The 20,057-nt window shown below is 32.8% G+C and overlaps 3 protein-coding genes and 1 long non-coding RNA gene across 6 annotated transcripts; all 4 read right to left on the bottom strand.

Annotated features, from left to right (window-relative positions):
* Positions 1–69: 69 nt before the first annotated feature.
* Positions 70–3,622, bottom strand: LOC145574408 (ribosomal lysine N-methyltransferase 3-like). Of its 2 annotated transcripts, XM_081632189.1 has the most exons (5): positions 3,488–3,622; positions 3,031–3,403; positions 2,152–2,348; positions 1,607–1,883; positions 70–1,474 (listed from the first exon to the last, which is right to left on the bottom strand). In XM_081632189.1, exons 1-5 carry the CDS (start codon positions 3,496–3,498, stop codon positions 803–805), a joined length of 1,530 nt encoding a protein of 509 aa, XP_081488315.1. In that variant the 5' UTR covers positions 3,499–3,622; the 3' UTR covers positions 70–802. The 2 variants fall into 2 exon arrangements, with proteins under 2 accessions (XP_081488315.1, XP_081488316.1); XM_081632190.1 differs by lacking the exon at positions 3,488–3,622 and having other exon boundaries at positions 2,152–2,352; positions 3,031–3,278.
* A 4,238-nt stretch (positions 3,623–7,860) lies between these two features.
* On the bottom strand, positions 7,861–9,542 carry LOC145576127 (4,5-DOPA dioxygenase extradiol-like). Its single transcript, XM_081633916.1, has 3 exons — positions 9,287–9,542; positions 8,354–8,724; positions 7,861–8,088 (listed from the first exon to the last, which is right to left on the bottom strand). The coding sequence occupies exons 1-3, from the start codon at positions 9,536–9,538 to the stop codon at positions 7,869–7,871; spliced, it is 843 nt and encodes a 280-aa protein (XP_081490042.1). The 5' UTR covers positions 9,539–9,542; the 3' UTR covers positions 7,861–7,868.
* An 846-nt stretch (positions 9,543–10,388) lies between these two features.
* Positions 10,389–11,641, bottom strand: LOC145576126 (4,5-DOPA dioxygenase extradiol 1-like). The gene is made up of 2 exons (XM_081633915.1): positions 11,375–11,641; positions 10,389–10,949 (listed from the first exon to the last, which is right to left on the bottom strand). The coding sequence occupies exons 1-2, from the start codon at positions 11,624–11,626 to the stop codon at positions 10,389–10,391; spliced, it is 813 nt and encodes a 270-aa protein (XP_081490041.1). The 5' UTR covers positions 11,627–11,641.
* Positions 11,642–12,773: 1,132 nt separating this feature from the next.
* LOC145576125 (uncharacterized) lies at positions 12,774–16,434 on the bottom strand. 2 transcript variants are annotated; one of them, XR_014098325.1, is made up of 3 exons: positions 16,277–16,434; positions 14,607–14,785; positions 12,774–13,073 (listed from the first exon to the last, which is right to left on the bottom strand). It is a non-coding gene; the product is annotated as an uncharacterized LOC145576125 (long non-coding RNA). The 2 variants fall into 2 exon arrangements; XR_014098324.1 differs by lacking the exon at positions 16,277–16,434 and having other exon boundaries at positions 14,607–16,259.
* Between the last annotated feature and the right edge of the window lie 3,623 nt (positions 16,435–20,057).

Raw genomic sequence — 20,057 nt, 5'->3', positions numbered from 1 at the left:
TTACAACAAAATTACTCATCAATCGATACATATTGATCATGTTCGTGTCAAATATGAAAATATTTATTGTTTCTTTTCTTACATATTGTGTATTATTTACTACCTCCGTTTTTTTAATTGACACCTTTCTATTATCACACTTGCCAACGTATGTTTTTAACGCTTAATATATATCATTATCAACATTGTAAAATTATAAAAAGTAGATATTAATAAGATATATATCGGGAAGATTTAAACAAGATCAGTGATTAAAAAATAATTGGAGAGAGATTAGAAAAGGATGGTGACAGGAAATCAAAACTATTATTTCTGAATTAAAATAATCAATCAACCATATTCAACATGATACAGTTTCTTTCTAACAGGAAGACAAAAATTTAAACTAGCAAATATAGTCTGAACAAATAAGTAATACACAAAGCATGGAGTGAAAAATAGAGAACATACAAAATTAACCGGGCTGCTGATAAATCGAGCAAAATGAAATATCTGAAATCAATACACATCAGGATCACCGGATTAGCTCAAAACCTTCAAAGGTAGGAGTCACATAAGGCTCAAAATTTCACCATTGGTGTGTCCACAAAATTTGCCAGGCAATTACTTGGCTTTGCATCATGCTTCCTCTAAGTTTGGATGACCGTACACCATCATTATCAAACCCTTGCACAAAAAGAATGCTTACCAAGCTGATATCAGAATCAATCAAACAATGAATTCAGAAAAACCTTTTCTCCAATTTACGCAACGCGATATGACCACAAAAACACCATTCTTCACCCAAGATTAGTGAACCATATCATGATTTCAATTTCTTCCGCAAATGCGGCCTTGGGGCCTTGCTAAGCAACTTAGCACCTGCTTCAGCATAATTCCTAAGCTTTTGTATGATCCTTCTTTCACTAACACGAAGGACCAATGAATGGTACAACTTCCTATCTGTACTACAGTCACATTTACTTAAACTCTCCATATCATGTTCCAGTGAGCTGGTACCATACAAGCCCTCTCTTATATCAGCAAGGGACATTAGAGCCTTACGGACACTCTTTGTCAATAACATATCAGTATTCATTTCAGATATTTTCCCCTGCAGAATTTTTCCTGACTTGGATGTATTTGAATGATTAGACTCGCTGGGATTTCCTTTAGAGGCTAAGGTGAGATCCAACCTAGTATATGTTTCTTCAGGCAATAAGACTATATAAAGCAAAATTAATAGCTCGAGTTGGGGTTCCCCTTCATATGAAATCTCAAAGTATTCCGAGTTCTGGCTTTCACAACCAGAGTACCCCAGCTTTCTCCATAAAGACAGTCTTGCTCTGCTGTGACGACCAGAAAAGAGAGATGAACTCCATTGAAGCACAAGTTCTAAGTCAATATTGATGATGTCAAAAGGATTATCTAGTTCTGTAAATCCATATCTATGCAGCAATGCTGCATTGCCAACATACCCATACGTGTTAAAGACCTGAAAAATTAAGAGAAGTCAGAGAAGAAACCCATATTTGCATCCATAAATCTATAATGTATATTAAAACTTCTCCCCTTCATAACAAGGCATAATGAAATTGTTCACCTGATAACTATACAGGATACTAACCTCTGAACCAGCTTTGACATCTTTCACAAGAATCATTTCTAATACCAAGGGATTGTCTGGTGTCTCTTCAGAATCTAATTTAGGACCATCTGAAGAACTCTGAACCACTGAAGCACCTGACAAGCCATTCTCTTTAAACGAAGATAGCCCAGTTGAGATTTCATCACTGCTATTAATCTCATCATCATTAGTAACACTCACAACACTGTCATCAGATTCATCAGGTGACAATGCAGTGGTGAAGTGCACATCCTCAGCTCCAGTCTTGTGATTAAAACTATTTATCAGGAGAGAATTTTGCATTCTTAATCATTAAAAGTTACAAACATCTGAATTTCTTGTATATATGTCAACTTGTCAAGTGATTGCGATAGAAAATGAGAGAAGGTGGATGAATGAGTGAATTTGACTAGCAAGCAAGTGAAGCAAAATGTAATCATGGATTTCGCAATAATTTAAACAACTCTCCATTGTCACTCAATTTAGATAACTGCAATGTGTCAGAACCAATCATTCATTGGGGGAGGAGGAAGTGCATAACTTACAGGTCTGCTAAAGGAACCATACCAGCACCATGGTAATCATCTATTTGAAAGGATCGAGATGCAACAAGACTTTTTGCAGCAAAGTAATCTTCAACACCAAAAAATCTTGAATCAATAACAAATTTTTCAGAGTGAATCAGAGGCAGAATGCATTCTTTCCAGTCCTCATAGACAAGAGCCTTGTCTTCTTTCATTGTCTGCCTACATGTGACAAAAATCATCACAAACGGAAAATACACCATCTTCAAGCAATAATAGACAGATTTAAAACGAAAAACCAAGAGCTTCAACTAGATTGTATTAAGCAGAAATAATCTATCTGAAGCAAAGTTTCACATAAGTGGAGAATACAGTTGAACTTATCACTCAAAACTGAATGATTAAACTTTTATTATTAGGACAATGAGCTTTCCCAGAGAATCTCTAAAAGAAGCTGAATTTGAGTAATAAGCACTCTATATTAAACAATTCCATTTTCTTATTTCCTTGTTTTCCCCATTCCAACATCAAAATTTACATACTCGAACACAAAACCATCACAAGTTCTTAAAAACTACCTATTTCATACAGTAACACAATTATGAAAACCAAAGTCAGCTCAAGAAAAGTCCTAAACACATTAAACATTAAAGACATGAGTTCAACACAATTTGATAATGTAACTCAATTACCTAAACAAAAACCAACTTAAAATCGATATCTGCTCAATTTTGACAAACCCTTAAACAAAGCAAACACAGCTGATTAAAATACAACATTAAAAAGTGAAACATACAACATTTCTGAAAAACAAATTAAAAAGTGAAACATACATTATAACCATTGTAATAATAAATTGACAAATGAAACAATGAAGAATAGAGGAGAGAGAAAGAGGACCTTATGAAGCTCAGTACCAGAAAGAAGACGATCAATATCATCCAAACTCCAAACCAAAGGCAACGGTTCAAACTTAGGCAACAATTGAAGGTAACCATCCCAATTAGAGTTGGAACCCAAGCTTCTCTCATACATAACCGCAACACAAAGCCCTAAACACCCATCAAAATCAGCATCTTCAATAATCGGCGAAGCGGAGGAAGTTCGAATCGTTAAGCAAGCATTTTTAGGTATTGTAGCAATGAGGTCTCCTTCTTTGAGTTCGGATTTCGATTTGACGCAGATTCCGGTGGTTTCTGTGTCGAGAAATTCAAGGGCGTCGCTGAATTGAATGCCGTTTGAGGTCATCCAGCGCTTGAATGCTCGAAGACGCCTGTTGAGAGGAGAGAGAAAGTGTTATAGAGGAGTGTGAGAAGGGGAGTGGTAATGGAGAAGGAGAAGGAGAGAGAAAGTGTACCTGGACGCCATTGTTGCAGAGGATGGAGGTGGTCTTTGTCGTCGGCGGGAGTTTTGAGAGCGCCGTTAAACGGGATTGCATGGGTTTGAACTTTAGAATTAGGTCTTTTTCAAGCCCAATTCTATTGAATTTTTTTTAATAATTTCTTTATCATGGCAAATACATGTTGAAATGCTAGATTAACAAAAATCGTTAATCTGATGGCACTTTTCGTAAATATGTTCAAATATAGTGGTCATTAGTTCACTGATTTTGGACAGATGTCCATCCATTCATGCAATTATTACTTTACAGTAGTTAGTTGACCATCCAACGCAAATGACGCATGTACCCTTACAATGCCACTTGAAAAGACTATTATACCCCCAGATAAACAAAACAAATTTTTGTTTATATGGGGAATGAACTGGGCAGTGCTCATTGGTTGAATGACTAGTTGTAGTATTGACAAGGTGCGTTAAATGTTTAGCGCCTCTTTATCTAATTTCTAGTTTCTAGCTTAATTTATTTCAGCTCTACTTAGTCTAATTCAGTTCAATTCAATTCAATTGTTTTCAGTAGATCGGTACAAGCCCTTAAAGTTTCTAAACTTGTAAACTGCACTAAAAAATGGTTAAGGACTCAAGGTATAAGATGGTAACATGTAAATAAACAAAGGATGTACTCCCTCCGTCCCATAATACAGTTCCTGTTTTCCTATTTTGGAGATTCAAATATTGTTCCTGTTTCTATTTTTGAATAGTATGTAAAAGATCATTATACCCTTACTTTTTTACTTTATTCATTGTACTTCCTAATTTACCCTTAAATTTTGCATGTCTTGTACTTTTTTCCACTTTCTCTCTCTCACTTTTGTCTATAATTGTACTTTTCACTTTTTTTTTTTTGTTCCACCCGGTTCACCCTTTGGGCTAATCCAGATTCGGAGATCAGATTTGAATGGTTAGGTTTCAGCCCGCTCCCAATTGTTGTTACGGAGGATCAAACACGGATCCTCCCTACCAAATGTAATCCCAATCATCACTACACCAACAGTCAATTGGTTACTTTTCACTTTTATTAATGTATTTCATCCACTCTCTCCTCCTATTTCTTAAATACCGTGAAAAAACAAAAACATGAATTATATTACGGGACGAAGAGAGTATATAAATTTTTTTAATATCACTATAAAAAAAATAAAAAATTGAAAGGTTTAAAATACCTAAGCATAATTTACACCGATATACATGCATTTTGTCATAACTTTTCAAACTTGTAATATTTTAGGTAATGAGCTTATGATCGAGAACAAACTCTCCATGTGGTTTACACGACTCTAAGCTTTGTCAAACAATGCAGCGGACATGGGTACTAATTAGACGCTATTCAATCTTACCTAAACTCTGCAACTCCATATATCTTCAAATTGATCGAGCTTAAGCACAAATCCAAATGTGCAAGCTTTAAGTTGATCTTGAACAAAAGAAGCTTGAACCGTGTATACAAAATATTAGATTAGTCCAAATATGGTTTACTCCGAACGTATGGCCAATTAGTATATTGGCTGCATTCTACTTTGATAAAAAATACCATTACCAAAAATATAAATTTAAAAATATCTCTTGATTTAATTAAAATCCATTATCATGAGATCAATTTGGTGGTCATTACTCCGTAGTATGACTAAGATGATTTTCTTAAAATTAGCATGAATAAGAAAGTATATTGCAATTAGGCGAGAAAATTTTCACTGTGAGAGTGATATGTGTAATTTTAGCACTTAGATGCTTGTCATAGTAGTAATTTTAGTATTTATCAGCAGAAATTCATCAACCCCTCAACATCTGAAACCTGCCAATCTGCCATACTATTGTGATATGCATAAATGCATAATACCTACGAGTAACTTGCTATACCTCTTTACAAACCATGTGAACAAAAAATTCAGTTACAGTTTCTTTATACAAGCCATGATAACCCAAAAACAAGAAGATGATATAAGAATGTTAAAACTAACCCTAGGGAAAACCACCAAAAACATCACTCGCCTTGCTTCACCGGGAGTGTGCTCTCTCCTTCCAACAGCTCGATCACAGTTTCTTTTGCCAGAAGCGCCACACCTCCGAGGAACATCACCACGCTTCCAACAACACCGACCCAAACAAAAACGACAGGACCCTGCATACAGTTTAGACAGACTTTATTATTTACAAACATTGTTGTATCTTGTTTCTTACATATTGTAAACCAGCAACTAAGCAATCGAATGACACAATTCGAAAAACCCGAAAACAAAATTACTCCGCAGTATATATATACCTTGGTGATGTTGATTGAGAAGTCACCCAGAAAGGCAAGAATTGTGCCAAAAAGCCGAGCCACATTAACAGCCACGTCGAAAACATGCAATTCCTTGTAAAACGGAGCTTTGACAGTGAGCATATACACATACCAAAAATTCACCACCGTCATCAGGGCAAAACCAAACTTAATCCAAACCATCCCATCTTCCGAGTACGACGTAAATTGAGCAAGAAACCCCACAATATCAAAACAGAACTCCACATATAAGCAAATGCAGCAATATTCTGACTTAACATCCTGCTCAAACAGTGGGATCAATGTCAATTACAGCAACTTCGTCTATGAATTTCTAATTAAAACCACTATCTAAACAAACAATCGAGTTAAACAAACAGTGGAATCACATTGTTTGTATGAGTTGCAGCAACCAAGAATCATCAAAAACCCTAAAGATTAAAGTTGAATTGTAAACAAAAACAAGCATCGTCAAAATTTCCGATCAAACTTGAAAAACTAGGGTTTAACAACAACATTGTTCATGAATTAAATGGGCGTAATTCAACATTGTTGAAACAATTGAACGTAAAATAAACAGTATATCAGTAATTTCTGATTAAAGCATAATATAAAAAGACCCTAGAAATTACAGAGAGAGAAAATGTACCTCAAGTTGATGGCCGTCGTTGGTCGAGCGAGTGATATGAGCTCTGCTCTGCTTTGTATTTTTCTTTTAAGTACAATATTGCTTTTGATGCTTTTGTTATTAACATCTAAAAAAAATTCGGTTTGTTCACCATATATATATCCCCTGAGTTTTTTTTTTTTTTTTTTTTTTTTTTTTTTTTTTTTTTTTTTTTGAATTTTAATTTTAATTTTATTTTATTCAACAAAAATTTCAAAATCATTATATATCCCCTGAGTTATTACAAAAATTTATCATATACCACTAATGACAACAAGATGAGTGAAATTTGATTCATTATTCATCGAAACCACATCCCTCCCCCATCATCGAAACCACTCCTCTCTGTTTTCCAACCCCCGAAACCACTCCTATTCTCCATAATCATATCTATATGATTGATTTTAAGGATGAAAATAGGAAATTTGGGTGGTTTTGGAGTGGGAAAAAAGAATGTGAGTGGTTTTGAAGTAGGGAAATGTATTTAAGGTTGTTTCGGGTCATTATTAACCCTTATGACTAACGAAGTTAACAATCATTAGTCATCAAGGGTGTATGGTGTATTTTATTGAAAACTCGGAGGTATATGATGAATTTAAAAAAATTTATGGGTATATGGTGAATAAACAAAAAAACTCAAGGGTTTATGGTGAAAAAACCGAAAAAAAAAATTATATAAATGCAAAATAACTCAATTAAAAAAAATACTCATAAAATAACTCAATTTTGGTTTGACAATGACAATTTCGGTTTTAAAAAGTCTTTTAAGAAAATTTATTGATTGCACGTCTACAACATTATCAACCCGGGACAACGTCCGCACTATTCACTAGTTTTTACCTCAAATCACAGAGTTGAGATCATTCAAAACGTTCGATAATATGGAGTAACACTTCTCATATAACTCACGATCTATTGTTATATTTCGAACAAAGGTGGTTCTGAGCATGTATATGGTGGTTGATTGCACATGACCCATAAAGAGGCCCCAAATTTGATATTTACTAGTACGAATTAAAGAGAAAACTTGTTAATTAATCATCTATCTTCAAATTTATTAGGGCCTAATTTTACAAAGTTGCGCCGGGTCAATATCATTGTTAGTGTAGCCCCATCTCTCCTTTCGAAATGTACGTTACGGTTGAAATTTGATTTTAAAAAAGGTGTTTTCCATCAAAACTAATGGATACTTAATGATTGATTATCAAAGACCTTAAACCCGAGTACCTAACAATTAAGATATCAAAGTTCAATTTTGTCTCGAACAAGTGAGATGTTTTAAATAGTTCAATATCTTGTATATCCAGCATATGCAATGACAAGCAATCTATATATTTCAATGCTTTTGTGATTGAACATTCATTACATATATTGAAGAAAACAACAGCAAATTTAGAACTACATGTCATACATTTAGCTGGAAGTGAACTTGTAGGAGCCATGTTTCAAGGTACCACTAGACAAAATACCATTAGTCAAGACACCAGAGTACCAACTGCTATGTACAAGCTCTGCCTTACAATCTTCTCCAGCAGCACCAATCGCGACGTGCAATGGATAAAAGTGATCCGGCATTGGATGTGCTAGTTTCCAATTTGGTGCTTTTGTCTCACATTTATTCACTTCTTCATACCTTAAAATCATAGTTGTCCAAACCATAGCTAAAAAATATTAGAAGACTAATTATTTAGCATAATCAGAAACCTAAATCTGTTCCATAACATGCATGGTATGTATTATTTCTAATAAATAACTACGAGTTTGTTATCAAATATGTAATTGTATAAGCTTATTAAGCAACATACATAACATCATAATTAGTACACTAGGTAAGCTAAAAGTACTTAATTTTGTACATGTTGATATTAAACTTATGACTGAAGTATTTATTAAGTTACCTTCCATCAGTTAGAGCAGAATCAAGCCAAGAATCAAACTCTGCAGCCCAAGGAGCAACTCCATCACCATCATGAGTGGTATCCCATGAAGGATGTGTTGCACTACCGGAACCAATGATGAGTACACCGTCGTCTTTGAGAGGAGCTAATGCTCGTCCTAAGTTGTAGTGGTGCATTCCATCTAAGTGTGGTTGAATTGAGAGCTCACATACAGGGATGTCAGCCTCAGGATACATCAGCATGAGAGGTACCCATGTTGCATGACTAAGACCGTGTTTTTTGTCAATGTGCACGGATTTGAGCCCGGATTCATTGAGAAGTTTCTCTACCTTTTTAGCCAATTTTGGTGCTCCTGGTGCAGGGTATTTTACCTAGTAATAATAATCAAATTAGCAACAAAACTATGTTATGCTTCCTATATTTTTCATTTTTCATCATTAATCTTTCAATTTAGTTTAATAATGAACATTAATTCACAGTATAAAACAATATAGAATATTTGTATACTATCACACTAATCATTGTTGTTCATAACAGAAACAGGACTCAAAGGAGGCTAGAACAACATTTGGTCAGTTCTCGGACTTTCACGAATCTCAAAAAATGCACTTATTATAAAGGTTGACTTGACTTTGGTATGAAATAAAATGAATCCTCTAAATCAAGAAGGATCAAGGCTAAGCCTATACAAAATCATGTTCGTATGAAGTCAAAGTACATTACAACTTGGTTTATAAAAAGGCTACATAAGTAGTGATATAGGATTATACATAGACATGGTCACGTGGTCTACTTTCAAGAGACTACCTTATGGTTATCCAAATAAAATTTTACCAATTAAGTAGGGTGACATCCACGTAACAATAAATTGAAAACTTATACAGTATATACACTCTACAGATATATATTGAGAAGAGAAGTGAGAAAAAAGACCTGATACAAGGAAGCAGGGTAAGTAACACCTTCATAATCATAGATAGTATCATTGAGATGAACAGCATTAACAGCAGGTAGATCAGTAATCCAGTGAGATGAAATGACCAAAATAGCCTTAGGCTTCTTAGAATAGACATTTTCTTTCCAACCTTTAAAGAATGAATGTAGTGGATGTGCCTCTTCTATTGTCAACTTTGGGCAACCATGTGTTATGAAGAACGTTTCTTTCATCTTTTCTTCTTCACCCATCTTTGCAGTTGACATTAATTGAATTCAGTAAAAGTATTTCAACCATGTGTTTATGTGCATTAGTTCAATTAAATTTTTCAAGTTTTTTTTTTTTTTTTTTTATTTATTTTTTATTATTATTATTTGGTTTAAGCTGTAATTGTTGGAATGTTAACATCGCTTCTACAGTTCTATAATATTATTACATGGAGTCAGTACATATTCTAGATAATGAGCTGTAGAATAATGGGGTGTGATTATGACAAATAAACAATAATATTGTCACACTTTCCTACTTAAAGTTTGTTGACCAAATAATTGTTGGTTTTGTAATCATCAGATTAATTAAAAAAAAAAAGTGTAAATCAACAATGGATGCATTATACATTTATACTCCGTAGGAGATATGAGGCTAGAGCAATTAGCTAGCTCTTTAAGTACCTTGTTCAATCACATATTTAAGTTATACTAAATACATCCACCATGAAACAAGAGTGTAGTTTTAATTTGTTAATCTTGAGGTAAACTATGTCGTGTAATGTGAGATTTTGTGATGGGTTACTCGAATCAACAAATTGATACCAATCCGAGTTACTCATTATTGAAATAGATTACTCAAGATTGGGATTTTATTACTCTTAAAATACTAATGGAGATATGGGTATGGATCCAATCTATAGACTTTGTATTGAAAGGAATCACTATCTTCATGCACCAAAAAAAAAAGTACACATAAATTTCTTGCATGTCCAACAATAATGTGCACAAATTTACTTTGGAGCAAAGTCATGCACTCATTATTTTTCAACAATGAAGGAAACAGCCAAAAAAAAAAAAAATATTACAATTACTACACATTGTTACATGGAAGTTAGATGGAAGTGAACTTGTAGGAGCCATGTTTCAAGGAATTATCAGAAAACCAACTGCTATGAATAAGCTCTGCCTTACAATCTTCACCAGCAGCTCCAATTGCAACATGTAATGGATAAAAATGCTCCGGCATTGGATGTGCTAATTTCCAATTTGGCGCTTTAGTTTCATATTCATTCACTTCATCATACTTTCCGTTTATTAGAGTTGTTTCAAGCCATGAGTTAAACTCTGCAGCCCAAGGAGCAACTTCATCATAATGAGGTGTATCATATGCAGGATGTGTCGCGCTCCCAGAACCAATGATGAGTACACCAGCATCCTTGAGAGGAGCCAGTGCGCGTCCTAAGTTGAAGTGATGTGTTGCATTTAAGTGTGGTTGTACTGAGAGCTCACATACAGGGATGTCAGCCTCAGGGTACATCAGCATGAGAGGTGCCCATGTTGCATGATCGAGTCCACGTTGTTTGTCAATATGCACAGATTTGAAACCTGATTTAGTTAGAAGTTCCTGCACCGTTGCTGCCAGTTTTGGAGCTCCAGGAGCTGGGTACTTCAACTGGTAAATGAATGAAGAATTGTGTTATTTTCCTTACAATATAACTTGGGTTATATAGAACAATGAAGAGCATTGTTATGTCGTTACAAATATTTTAAAGTTGCCTATATAAGCTTATAACATGACAAGTTTTTTTCATGTTAGATTCACATAATGTTCAAAAATTTTACCTTTGAGATGAATTTAGTCCATCATTAGCTAAAAGAGAGATGAATTTCCTTAGTTGTATGGCCCCTATAGGAAGAGCAAAGTAGTAACATAGACTAGGTTTGATCATGTCTTATATTCATAACGACTTTACCAGTTTTATTAGCTAGTTCGGCATCAAGTCAACTAGTAGTCAATAGTTTCACTCTATTATCCAAAATAGAGAAAAATAAAACACAAAAATGAAAATTAAGGAAAAATAGAGAATTGAGAAAGACCTGGTATAAGGGAGCAGGGTAAGTAATGCCTCCATAATCATAGATAGTACCATTGAGAATTACAGAATTAACAACAGGATGATCAGTTAACCAGTGAGCTGAAATGACAAGAATAGCCTTGGGTTTTTTAGAATACACTTTCTCTTTCCAATTTTTGAAAAATGGATGTAATGGGTGTAGTTTATCTGTTATTAACAATGGGTTTCCATGGGTTATGAAGAAGGTTTCTTTCATCTTTACTTCTTCACCCATTTTTCCAGATGAAATTATAAGATTGATTTTCAGTTTAGTTATGATTTACATACAATATCAAGTTTTTGATGCCTTCCAAATTATAAGATACAAATTAGCAGGTGGATTAAATGGAATCAGTCTTTAATTTATTTTTGTTTGTTAATTTTCTTATTTTAATATGAAATTAAATGTTATTTTTCGCATTCATTCCTAATTAAATCATACTTCGTATGAAACTTGAATAATACTTTTTCCTAAAAAATAAAATAAATTTTTTTTTTTAAAAAAAAAAAAAAAAAAACCTTGAATAACACTTCATTTGTCTTTGTTAAGCATAGGTTTAAATATTTTTGGGGCATAGTGTTAAACTATTGGAATGTTAACATCAATTCCGTGGCAGCATATCATGTCAAGCTAGTTGTATAATTCAACTTGATCATTTTTAGTAAAGACCGGGCAATTTAATATTGGAGTATGATTTGGACAAGTAATCATCTAGGTTTTGAACAATTATTTCATTGTTTAAAAAGGTATCAAATTGGTTAATAAACAAATTCAACGACCAAAGTTTTATAAATACAAAGAAAAAGACTTGTTATGAACAACTAACATTTTTATATCCTTTGTAAAAAATAAAAAAAAAAAATAAAAAAAAAATAAAAAAAACATTTTTATATCCTCTTAATTCAACATTTATTTTCCATTTTTGTAAACAAGGATTCAGTGGTTTCAGTCTACTGTATTAGCAGTCATATCTAAACGGCAGAATTTCACTTCAAGGAAAACCCTTCAGATAATCAGATCTATTTACAGCAAACACAGATTGATGGCTCATGGATGAAGAAAACGATATACTTGATACAGGATAATAACAGTTCAAGCTTAAAGAAAGCTATTGTGTACCTAAAATTTTATAATCAATGAAGAATATAGTGTATAAAAATTGCGGAGCAGCACACCACATAGCTCAATCAACATTATTACCAGCCGAGGTATTGGCATTGGTGTCTCCGAGGCATACAACGGACCTTTTCTCAATTCACGGTCACTCTTGTAATGGTTATTGATATGTGGACTGTGGTTGATGTGGACTGTGAAGGGTATTAATACTACTGCTAAGCAACTTAATGTGAAATGAAGACAAGTCATTCATACAAGAACTAACTGGGAAGAATACAGCTTAAATACCTATAAATGAAAATCATACAGCATGTACCAGAGCACTATTATATCATGATTCATGAATTTTTATTCGGAGTAAAATGCCAAACTATAATTTGCTGTGTATAATCCATTCTTTCTCTATTATATTTTGTTGTGTTAGTAAGTAGTAGAGTTTCTACTTTCCTATATTATAATGAAGCATCTGTATGGGTTTTCGATAATTACGTATGTACTTTCATCCTTCGCATCAAATATCTCTCTCAATCATCTCGCCTTATTTCTGAACCTTCAAATGTAATAGCTGCAAAACAAATATGAAAACCCAACCTTAATGACAACATATAAATGCAATAATCAGATGCATTGCCATGATAACTTTTATAGTTAACTATGCAACTTCCACTAAAAATTTATGCAAAAGTGAAACTAGGGGCAAAGAGGAACCAGGAGATAGGTTTTAAATTTCCTATACTCCAACAGTCCAACAGCTCCAAATGCATAATTAACAGATAATATGAACTTGTATTATAATCATCTCTTATATATATACACACTTTAACTTTCCATTTCCTAATTCAACACATCAACTACTTCAGTAGAACTGAAGACAATATGAAAGTGGTGCCATTATTGACACCTTACTTTCCAAGGCATACATACAGGCATACAGCAACCAAGACCGGCAGAAATGTATCTGATTGTTTTTTTAAGTATTGGCAATCCTTTTAGCTAGAGATTACAGTAACTTATCAAAAATCTAAATCACAAGTATTCCTGCATGCACCGAAAGCATTACAGATCTGTAAGATAAGATGTGTGTGACAAATCTTTTCATATTTCATGTTCCATATACTTTAATAGAACATACTGATAAAAGAGAAGGCACATTTTAATGGAATAATCATGAACATGATGATCTCGCATTTTTTACATAGAGAAGTCATCACTTGAGTGAAATTATGTTAGGGAAAAAAGGTGAGATGAACTGAGGAATTGTCCCCTCAATTATCTGCTTTTGAGATGAAGATGAGATGAGAACATATGTTAACACCCTAGGTTAAGGACTAATGGATGACCATAGACCATCATACTTTTGGCTTTGATAGCCACAAGAGAGATAAATAATCATTTGAAATTTTGAATCCTAGATGTATAGATTTTGGCCAGAGCCCCTGCTTGTAAGAGGAGCAGTCGTTCACATTCCTTAGAACTAATGAGGGCTGTGAGTTATCCTAGCTTAGGTGCCTCAGGGAGTAAAGGTTATGTGTCTTAAGCGTGCCATTCTAATTCAGCTATTTAAGTCGGACTACGAAATGACTTGAGAGTTGGGTCTTCAACACATGACTACAGAGTTCAGAACTAAAAAATGTGGCATCTAGGCTTTGAAGCCATGCACTGCATACGCTACCACTACATTACTACATGAAGCATAAGGCATAAGCTTTGGCTCAACCAATTAACCCTAGAAGTTAGCAGAGCCTCTAAAGAAACAACATAAGCTTAGCTCTATGCGAACCCTTTCAGCAATAATGCAGAATTTGAGGGTGGTGGTGGCAGCATTTTAGGATTTCATCCAAGGTAAGCACACGCGTTTATAATTCTATGCTAGTTAATTTGACAGTACATTCAAATTTCAAATTCCGAAGCAGCACAACTGTATAAGTTTCCCTCAGCAGTGTACATGAGTAAATTTTGTTCTTTAGATATGGTTTAAGATGTATGTCTGAAGTATAAATTATGAGCAGTGCTGTCCATTTATCAAATGAAAAATCAAACCTTATGTACTATTATGGAGAGTACAATTATGGATCAAGCATTGGACGTGCTCACTAACCAGTTAACTCCAGGCAAAAAGCAAATCTGAATTGTGTCAAAACTTCTTCACCAACTTGAAATGCAGAAGCAGACTAAACTAATTGAACGCAAAGAGCTGATAATTGCAACAAGAACATAAGCCATGCACCATATGACAGCTGACAAGATTCTCGAAACATCTGAATGGGCCATGCAAATCTGACATGTAAACAGCATATAAAGTGGTCAAGTAAAGCAAATGAGTAAACAAACATGGACTCCTATCCATCACCCCCCTACCAAAGAGAGATAAAGAATGACAACTTGATTCTATGAAATCCATATAGCCCCTAATTCAATTATGTTAGGAAAATCAATATTCATGAACTGCAATTCTTTCATGTTACGCAAAACCAATTTCATGAATTGCAATTCTTTCATTTGGATTTAATCAGACCAAGTAAATCGAAGAGGGAGTAGAAACATCAGCACATCACAATTTCAGAAGTATGTGATGTTGAAATGAGAAAACAAGATCTCCTTTGAGATGAAGAGTACACTCTCTCCAATTTTTCTTCACACATTACATTACCATACTTCCATAGATAGGCCCAATCATCCTCACGACCCCACTCCATAATTTCTCCGTGAAATAAATATTCTAACATTACCATCAGCTCATCCATTCCCAGTATAACCAATTCTTCATTCCCTCTACAATACATGTAACCTTGAATTGTGTCTTGAACTCTTAAAGATCAAATAGTAGAATGTTCATAAATCAAGGGAATGGTAATGTGCTAATCAGCTAGAGTACCCAACGCAATTCATCCTCACTACCAAATTCAAGGCTACATTCACTATATAACTAATTCCGCTCAACTCATAGAATATTCAGAACTCAAGGGAATGGTAATATGCTCATTAGCTAGAGTACCCAACAGGCAAACACAATGTATCCACACTACCTGAAAGCTCTTTCCTACATAACTTTCGTCAACACTAACAGCCACACCACATAGTAGAACCATAGCCACCCAGTACTCGAAATCCATTTGCAGTGGCAAACATAACATATTCTACACACTATACTCACATACAAACTCATTATCATTCCCGTAGTTTCGACCACACAATACTATTCTAACTCTACAAAGAAGGCAATTATACTGGGTCAAAAAAACTAAGAACAATTCCAACTTCCTGCATAAACTTTACAACGGTCTAAAAACACACATTTCCCAAACAAATAAAATGTGCAATTACTGATCTGCAACTCTTTCCAGGATATCTTATTGTCACCCTACATCAATTGAACAACAACCAATCAACTCCCAAGCTTTTCAACACTTCAAAATAATGCTAAGCATCCTAAATTTCCAGTAACAGACTTAAATTCAATTCAATTAATGTCATTTCATCACAATAATCAATCAAAAAACTAAACCCCAGATGAAAATACCAAAATCTAATTCATAATTGTTTTTCTTCAAAATTAAAAAAATCGCAAATTTTTTCCCTTGTTCTTCTTTTGACTATAGTCAAATGCCAATTTCAGGCCTCCATTGTTGAATTAAACAACAAAAAAATAAAAACCCAATAAAATATGAGTGAGTTGATAATTATACATCCTCCATTTAATTTTAAAAAACTACCCAAAATTAAAAATATGAAAATGAAAGAGCAGAAAAAAGAGGAGAGAGAAAGTACCAAGGGTTTAAGAAATAGACTGAAATCTGAAAGAAATCAGAGGCAGCAAACAAAGCTTGAAAATCGGCATTCACACATCCTTTACTACGCGATCGCTTCTTTTGGTAAGGTAGCCCAATGCCCATACAAACAAAATTAAAATAATAATAATAGGAGAGAGAAACTAAAGGAAATTTCGGCGATGAAGTAGACTTTATTATTCTATCATAAAATAATTGGAAATTAAACACGATGTTTTTTTTGTAAATCTTCAACCAACACTAATCAAAACAAAATCCTCTACAAAACAAAGGAAATTTTATGCAGTTACATTGTTTTTTTTCCCTTCTATTTTTAAATTCATACATAAATTCTTGATTAAGACGGACTTTCGTTAATAATACTAAAACAAATAAAGTATAAGTTATAATTAAACGGGTTGAACTTACCTGAAAAATATTTAAAGTTACCCTTATATACTAAAGTTACCATTTTTATAACAAAAATTTCACCCTTAAAAAATATTTATAATGTATTAGATTAATTATACTCCGTATAAGTTTTCAAAGCATGTATTTATTAGAAATCTATTAACTATTACTAAAACAAATGTTGCTGACATCACCAATGCCCACGTGTCGCTTTCTCAATAAAAAATTTCCCGCCTAAATGCAATGATGATGTCATCTTTTTTTTTTTTTTTTTTTTTTTTTTTTTTTTGGAAAGCTATCATATTTAACATTTTTGAAATTTAAATATTAGAAGTTTCTACATTACAACTAAAATCTATCAATTTATCGTAGAAAATTGAAACAATTTTAAGTAACACACTAATAAATGACCTCCTATATTGAACTATGAATTATACAACGTTCAACAGATACTATATCATAATTTTGATTAAAATAAAAAAATTTAAAATTACAAAATATACGTAATTCTTATTTATATTCATTTATAATAGCGATTTATTTTTAAAATGTACAAATTAAAAATAGGCTTTATATAACCGTGCATCGCACGGGTTCCAACCTAGTTACACATTAAAATACAATCAAACTTATACAAATTTAAAGTTACCCTTAACGGGATTAAAGTTAACATAAAAAATTCAAAGTTATCCTTAAACCGTATTACAATAAATTAATGTAAGCCCGTCTTACACAAGACTTATTACTTGACAAATTATTATGTCTATACGAGTTAAAATTTAATTTAAGTATTTTTTGGATCTGTTTTTTTATTCAGGTTAGATCGAGTGAGGTTTTGACACTACTCTTGTGGGTATACACGTGATTGGCATTATGGGCTTTTGCTTCTACTATGTGGTGCAACCTACTTGGCCCATCTATATCATACAGCCCTTATTTGTAGTGTTTAAAGTACTACAAAAATCCTACAAAAATACAGTATCTAAGTCTGTAAAATGTGTCTTATATACACATTCTCCGTTCTTCTTCATTTAATCTGGTTTGACTTTAATACTTCCTCCGTTTTTTTATTATTACACCATAGGATTGGGTACAAATATTTTGGTAATGAAAAACAGTAAGAGAGAGAGATGTAAAAATACAAAATTGCCCATGTGACATATTGATAAACTAAAAAGTAAGTGTGAAAAAGTAAGGGTATATTGGGTATTTGTGGTATGAATACAAATAATTTTTTTCCTAAAGAGGAAATGGTGCAATATTTGTGAAACTTTCTAAAAAGACAAGTAGTGCAATAATAAAAGAACGGAGAAAGTATTATTATATATTTATGTTTGACTGTCTGATGTGATTTACTTGTTTGGTTAACTTGAGAGTTATATTTGTAGGATAATTTGTATTTCATGAAAAATTATACTATGTAGTTCTTTAGTTGTCATAAAAAAAACTTATTCATGAAAATTTTGAGTGACCAAGAGAAAAATAGGTAATTTCTCATATTTTCTGAAATGTTCTAATTTTCATGAATTTTCAATTCCTCTACTATTTTTTGCTAACCAAAAAACTGCCACATTTGCAAATTTCCATTTTACCTCCCATATTTTTAAAGGTTAACCAAATGAGCATTTATACACTTTATAGAGATAATTATGTGTGATCACTGTCTCAAAAAAGCTATATCAAATTTTTATTATTTATTTATTTTGATAATAATCTATTTTTATAATTTTTATTCATTAAAAATTAAAGATAGGACGGTTAAATTTTATGCATTGACGACAAGCGTAATAAATTAAATAAATCATGTATTCGTAAAAAAGAACCAATGAAGTAATGTATATTACTCCGTAATTTATAAATTTGTATGTTTCTTAAACATACCATATTCTACTTATTAAAATTTTCCATTTGCAACACTATAGGCATGTTCACATTTACTGAACTGATTGGAGTGGAGCTGAACTGAACTGAGCTGAAATGAATATTTTATGAGAGCGGGAAATTAGGAGCTGAACTGAACTGAACTGAACTGATTGGAGCTGAACTGAACTGAACTAATTGGAGCTGAACTGAACTGAATTGAACTGAAATTAAGTAATGTGAACAGGCCCTACGTGTAATTTCTGTCTCTATCTTTGTCAATATATGTGTAAATTGATGTGCACAACTCTGACTTAATTGGTGTCTTAATAAAAGTAACTTGAAGAATTTGGGACAATTATTAGACACGAATACCGAATGTGCTTCTTTCTCCTTGTGTTCTTGAGGAGTTTCTCAATAAGTAGCTTCATATTTACTAATTCTTCCTCGATGGTGTTTGCTTTAGTCTTCATACCATTTACAACGACGACAGTGTCTACTGCTTCATTCGTTTGCTCTTGAGAGAAATCTTGGAATGTGTTAAACCTACAACAAGCTAGCTCAAAGTATAAATAAAGAGTTTTTTTTAGTATTAAAGGTTAAACACTTAAACTATGGGCAAGTTATTTTTATTTGATTATATACTAGTTTTTAAGAAATAATTGTCAAAAATAACATCATCTTTCATCGGTCTTTTAAAAATAAAACAACTTTTTAATTACTCAAAAATAAAACGATACATAGTATTAGAAATGCATCTGCTCAATAAAAAAATCTGTAACAATAATATATAGGAAAAATTGTCAAAAATAATACAAATTTTGAGCGGCCTGCTAAAAATAAGTCAATTTTTTTTAATTATTTCTGAATAATACAAACTTTGAGAGATATCCGCTTTAAATAAGTTATTTTACGTACAACTTAATTATTTGGCTGGTTAATTTTTTTATTTATCTTATAAAGTTGTTTAATAGTTTTAAAAAATTATACAATGTTACGCGTTTCATATAACATTTCATGAGGTAACTAGTCGGTTTTAACTTGTTCAAAGCGGATACCCCTCAAAGTTTGTATTATTAAAAAATAATTAAAAAATTGACTTGTTTTAGACGGACTGCTCAAAGTTTGTATTATTTTTTACAATTTTTTCTAATATATATGCAATAAAATGATTAAAACATGGTATAAGTATATAACTAGAGCAGTCCATGATATCCATCCATTACGTTTTGTCTTATTAGCTAGATTTACAGTAAGCATCACTCTTGCATCATGCATGATCTTATCATTAGCATGTTGCCTTAAATAAATTCAATTGAATTCTTTCTTTTGTTGCTCAGTTAATATAGGTCTTCGTATAGTCAACTTAAGCAACAACTTCTTGAGTCCTTTTCGGCCTGGTTTAATTTGCTAAAGACTTAGAGGAAAACACTTCGATTTTTCCTTCGTCTTTTCATCAATAATTTGGTTTCAACTTATAAAGCAAATAAATAAGAGTACAGCTTTGCAGT

This window comes from Chenopodium album, chromosome 13 (assembly GCF_948465745.1).
Source record: "Chenopodium album chromosome 13, dcCheAlbu1.1, whole genome shotgun sequence".
Classification (NCBI taxonomy): domain Eukaryota; kingdom Viridiplantae; phylum Streptophyta; class Magnoliopsida; order Caryophyllales; family Amaranthaceae; genus Chenopodium; species Chenopodium album.
This window is presented reverse-complemented; position numbering and strand designations above follow the sequence as displayed.

Bases quoted from the DNA above. Each gene is read 5' to 3' on its own strand.
- LOC145574408 (XM_081632189.1), bottom strand. The intron at 2,349-3,030 runs GTCCTCTTTCTC...ACATGTAGGCAG, and splicing joins CTGGTACTGAGCTTCATAAG to ACAATGAAAGAAGACAAGGC. The intron at 1,475-1,606 runs GTTAGTATCCTG...TTAATTTTTCAG, and splicing joins ATGTCAAAGCTGGTTCAGAG to GTCTTTAACACGTATGGGTA.
- LOC145576127 (XM_081633916.1), bottom strand. From the start codon at position 9,538: ATGGGTGAAGAAGAAAAGATGAAAGAAACGTTCTTCATAACACATGGT. The intron at 8,725-9,286 runs GTCTTTTTTCTC...TATTATTACTAG, and splicing joins ACCCTGCTTCCTTGTATCAG to GTAAAATACCCTGCACCAGG. The intron at 8,089-8,353 runs GTAACTTAATAA...TATGATTTTAAG, and splicing joins TCTGCTCTAACTGATGGAAG to GTATGAAGAAGTGAATAAAT.
- LOC145576126 (XM_081633915.1), bottom strand. From the start codon at position 11,626: ATGGGTGAAGAAGTAAAGATGAAAGAAACCTTCTTCATAACCCATGGA. The intron at 10,950-11,374 runs GTCTTTCTCAAT...TTCATTTACCAG, and splicing joins ACCCTGCTCCCTTATACCAG to TTGAAGTACCCAGCTCCTGG.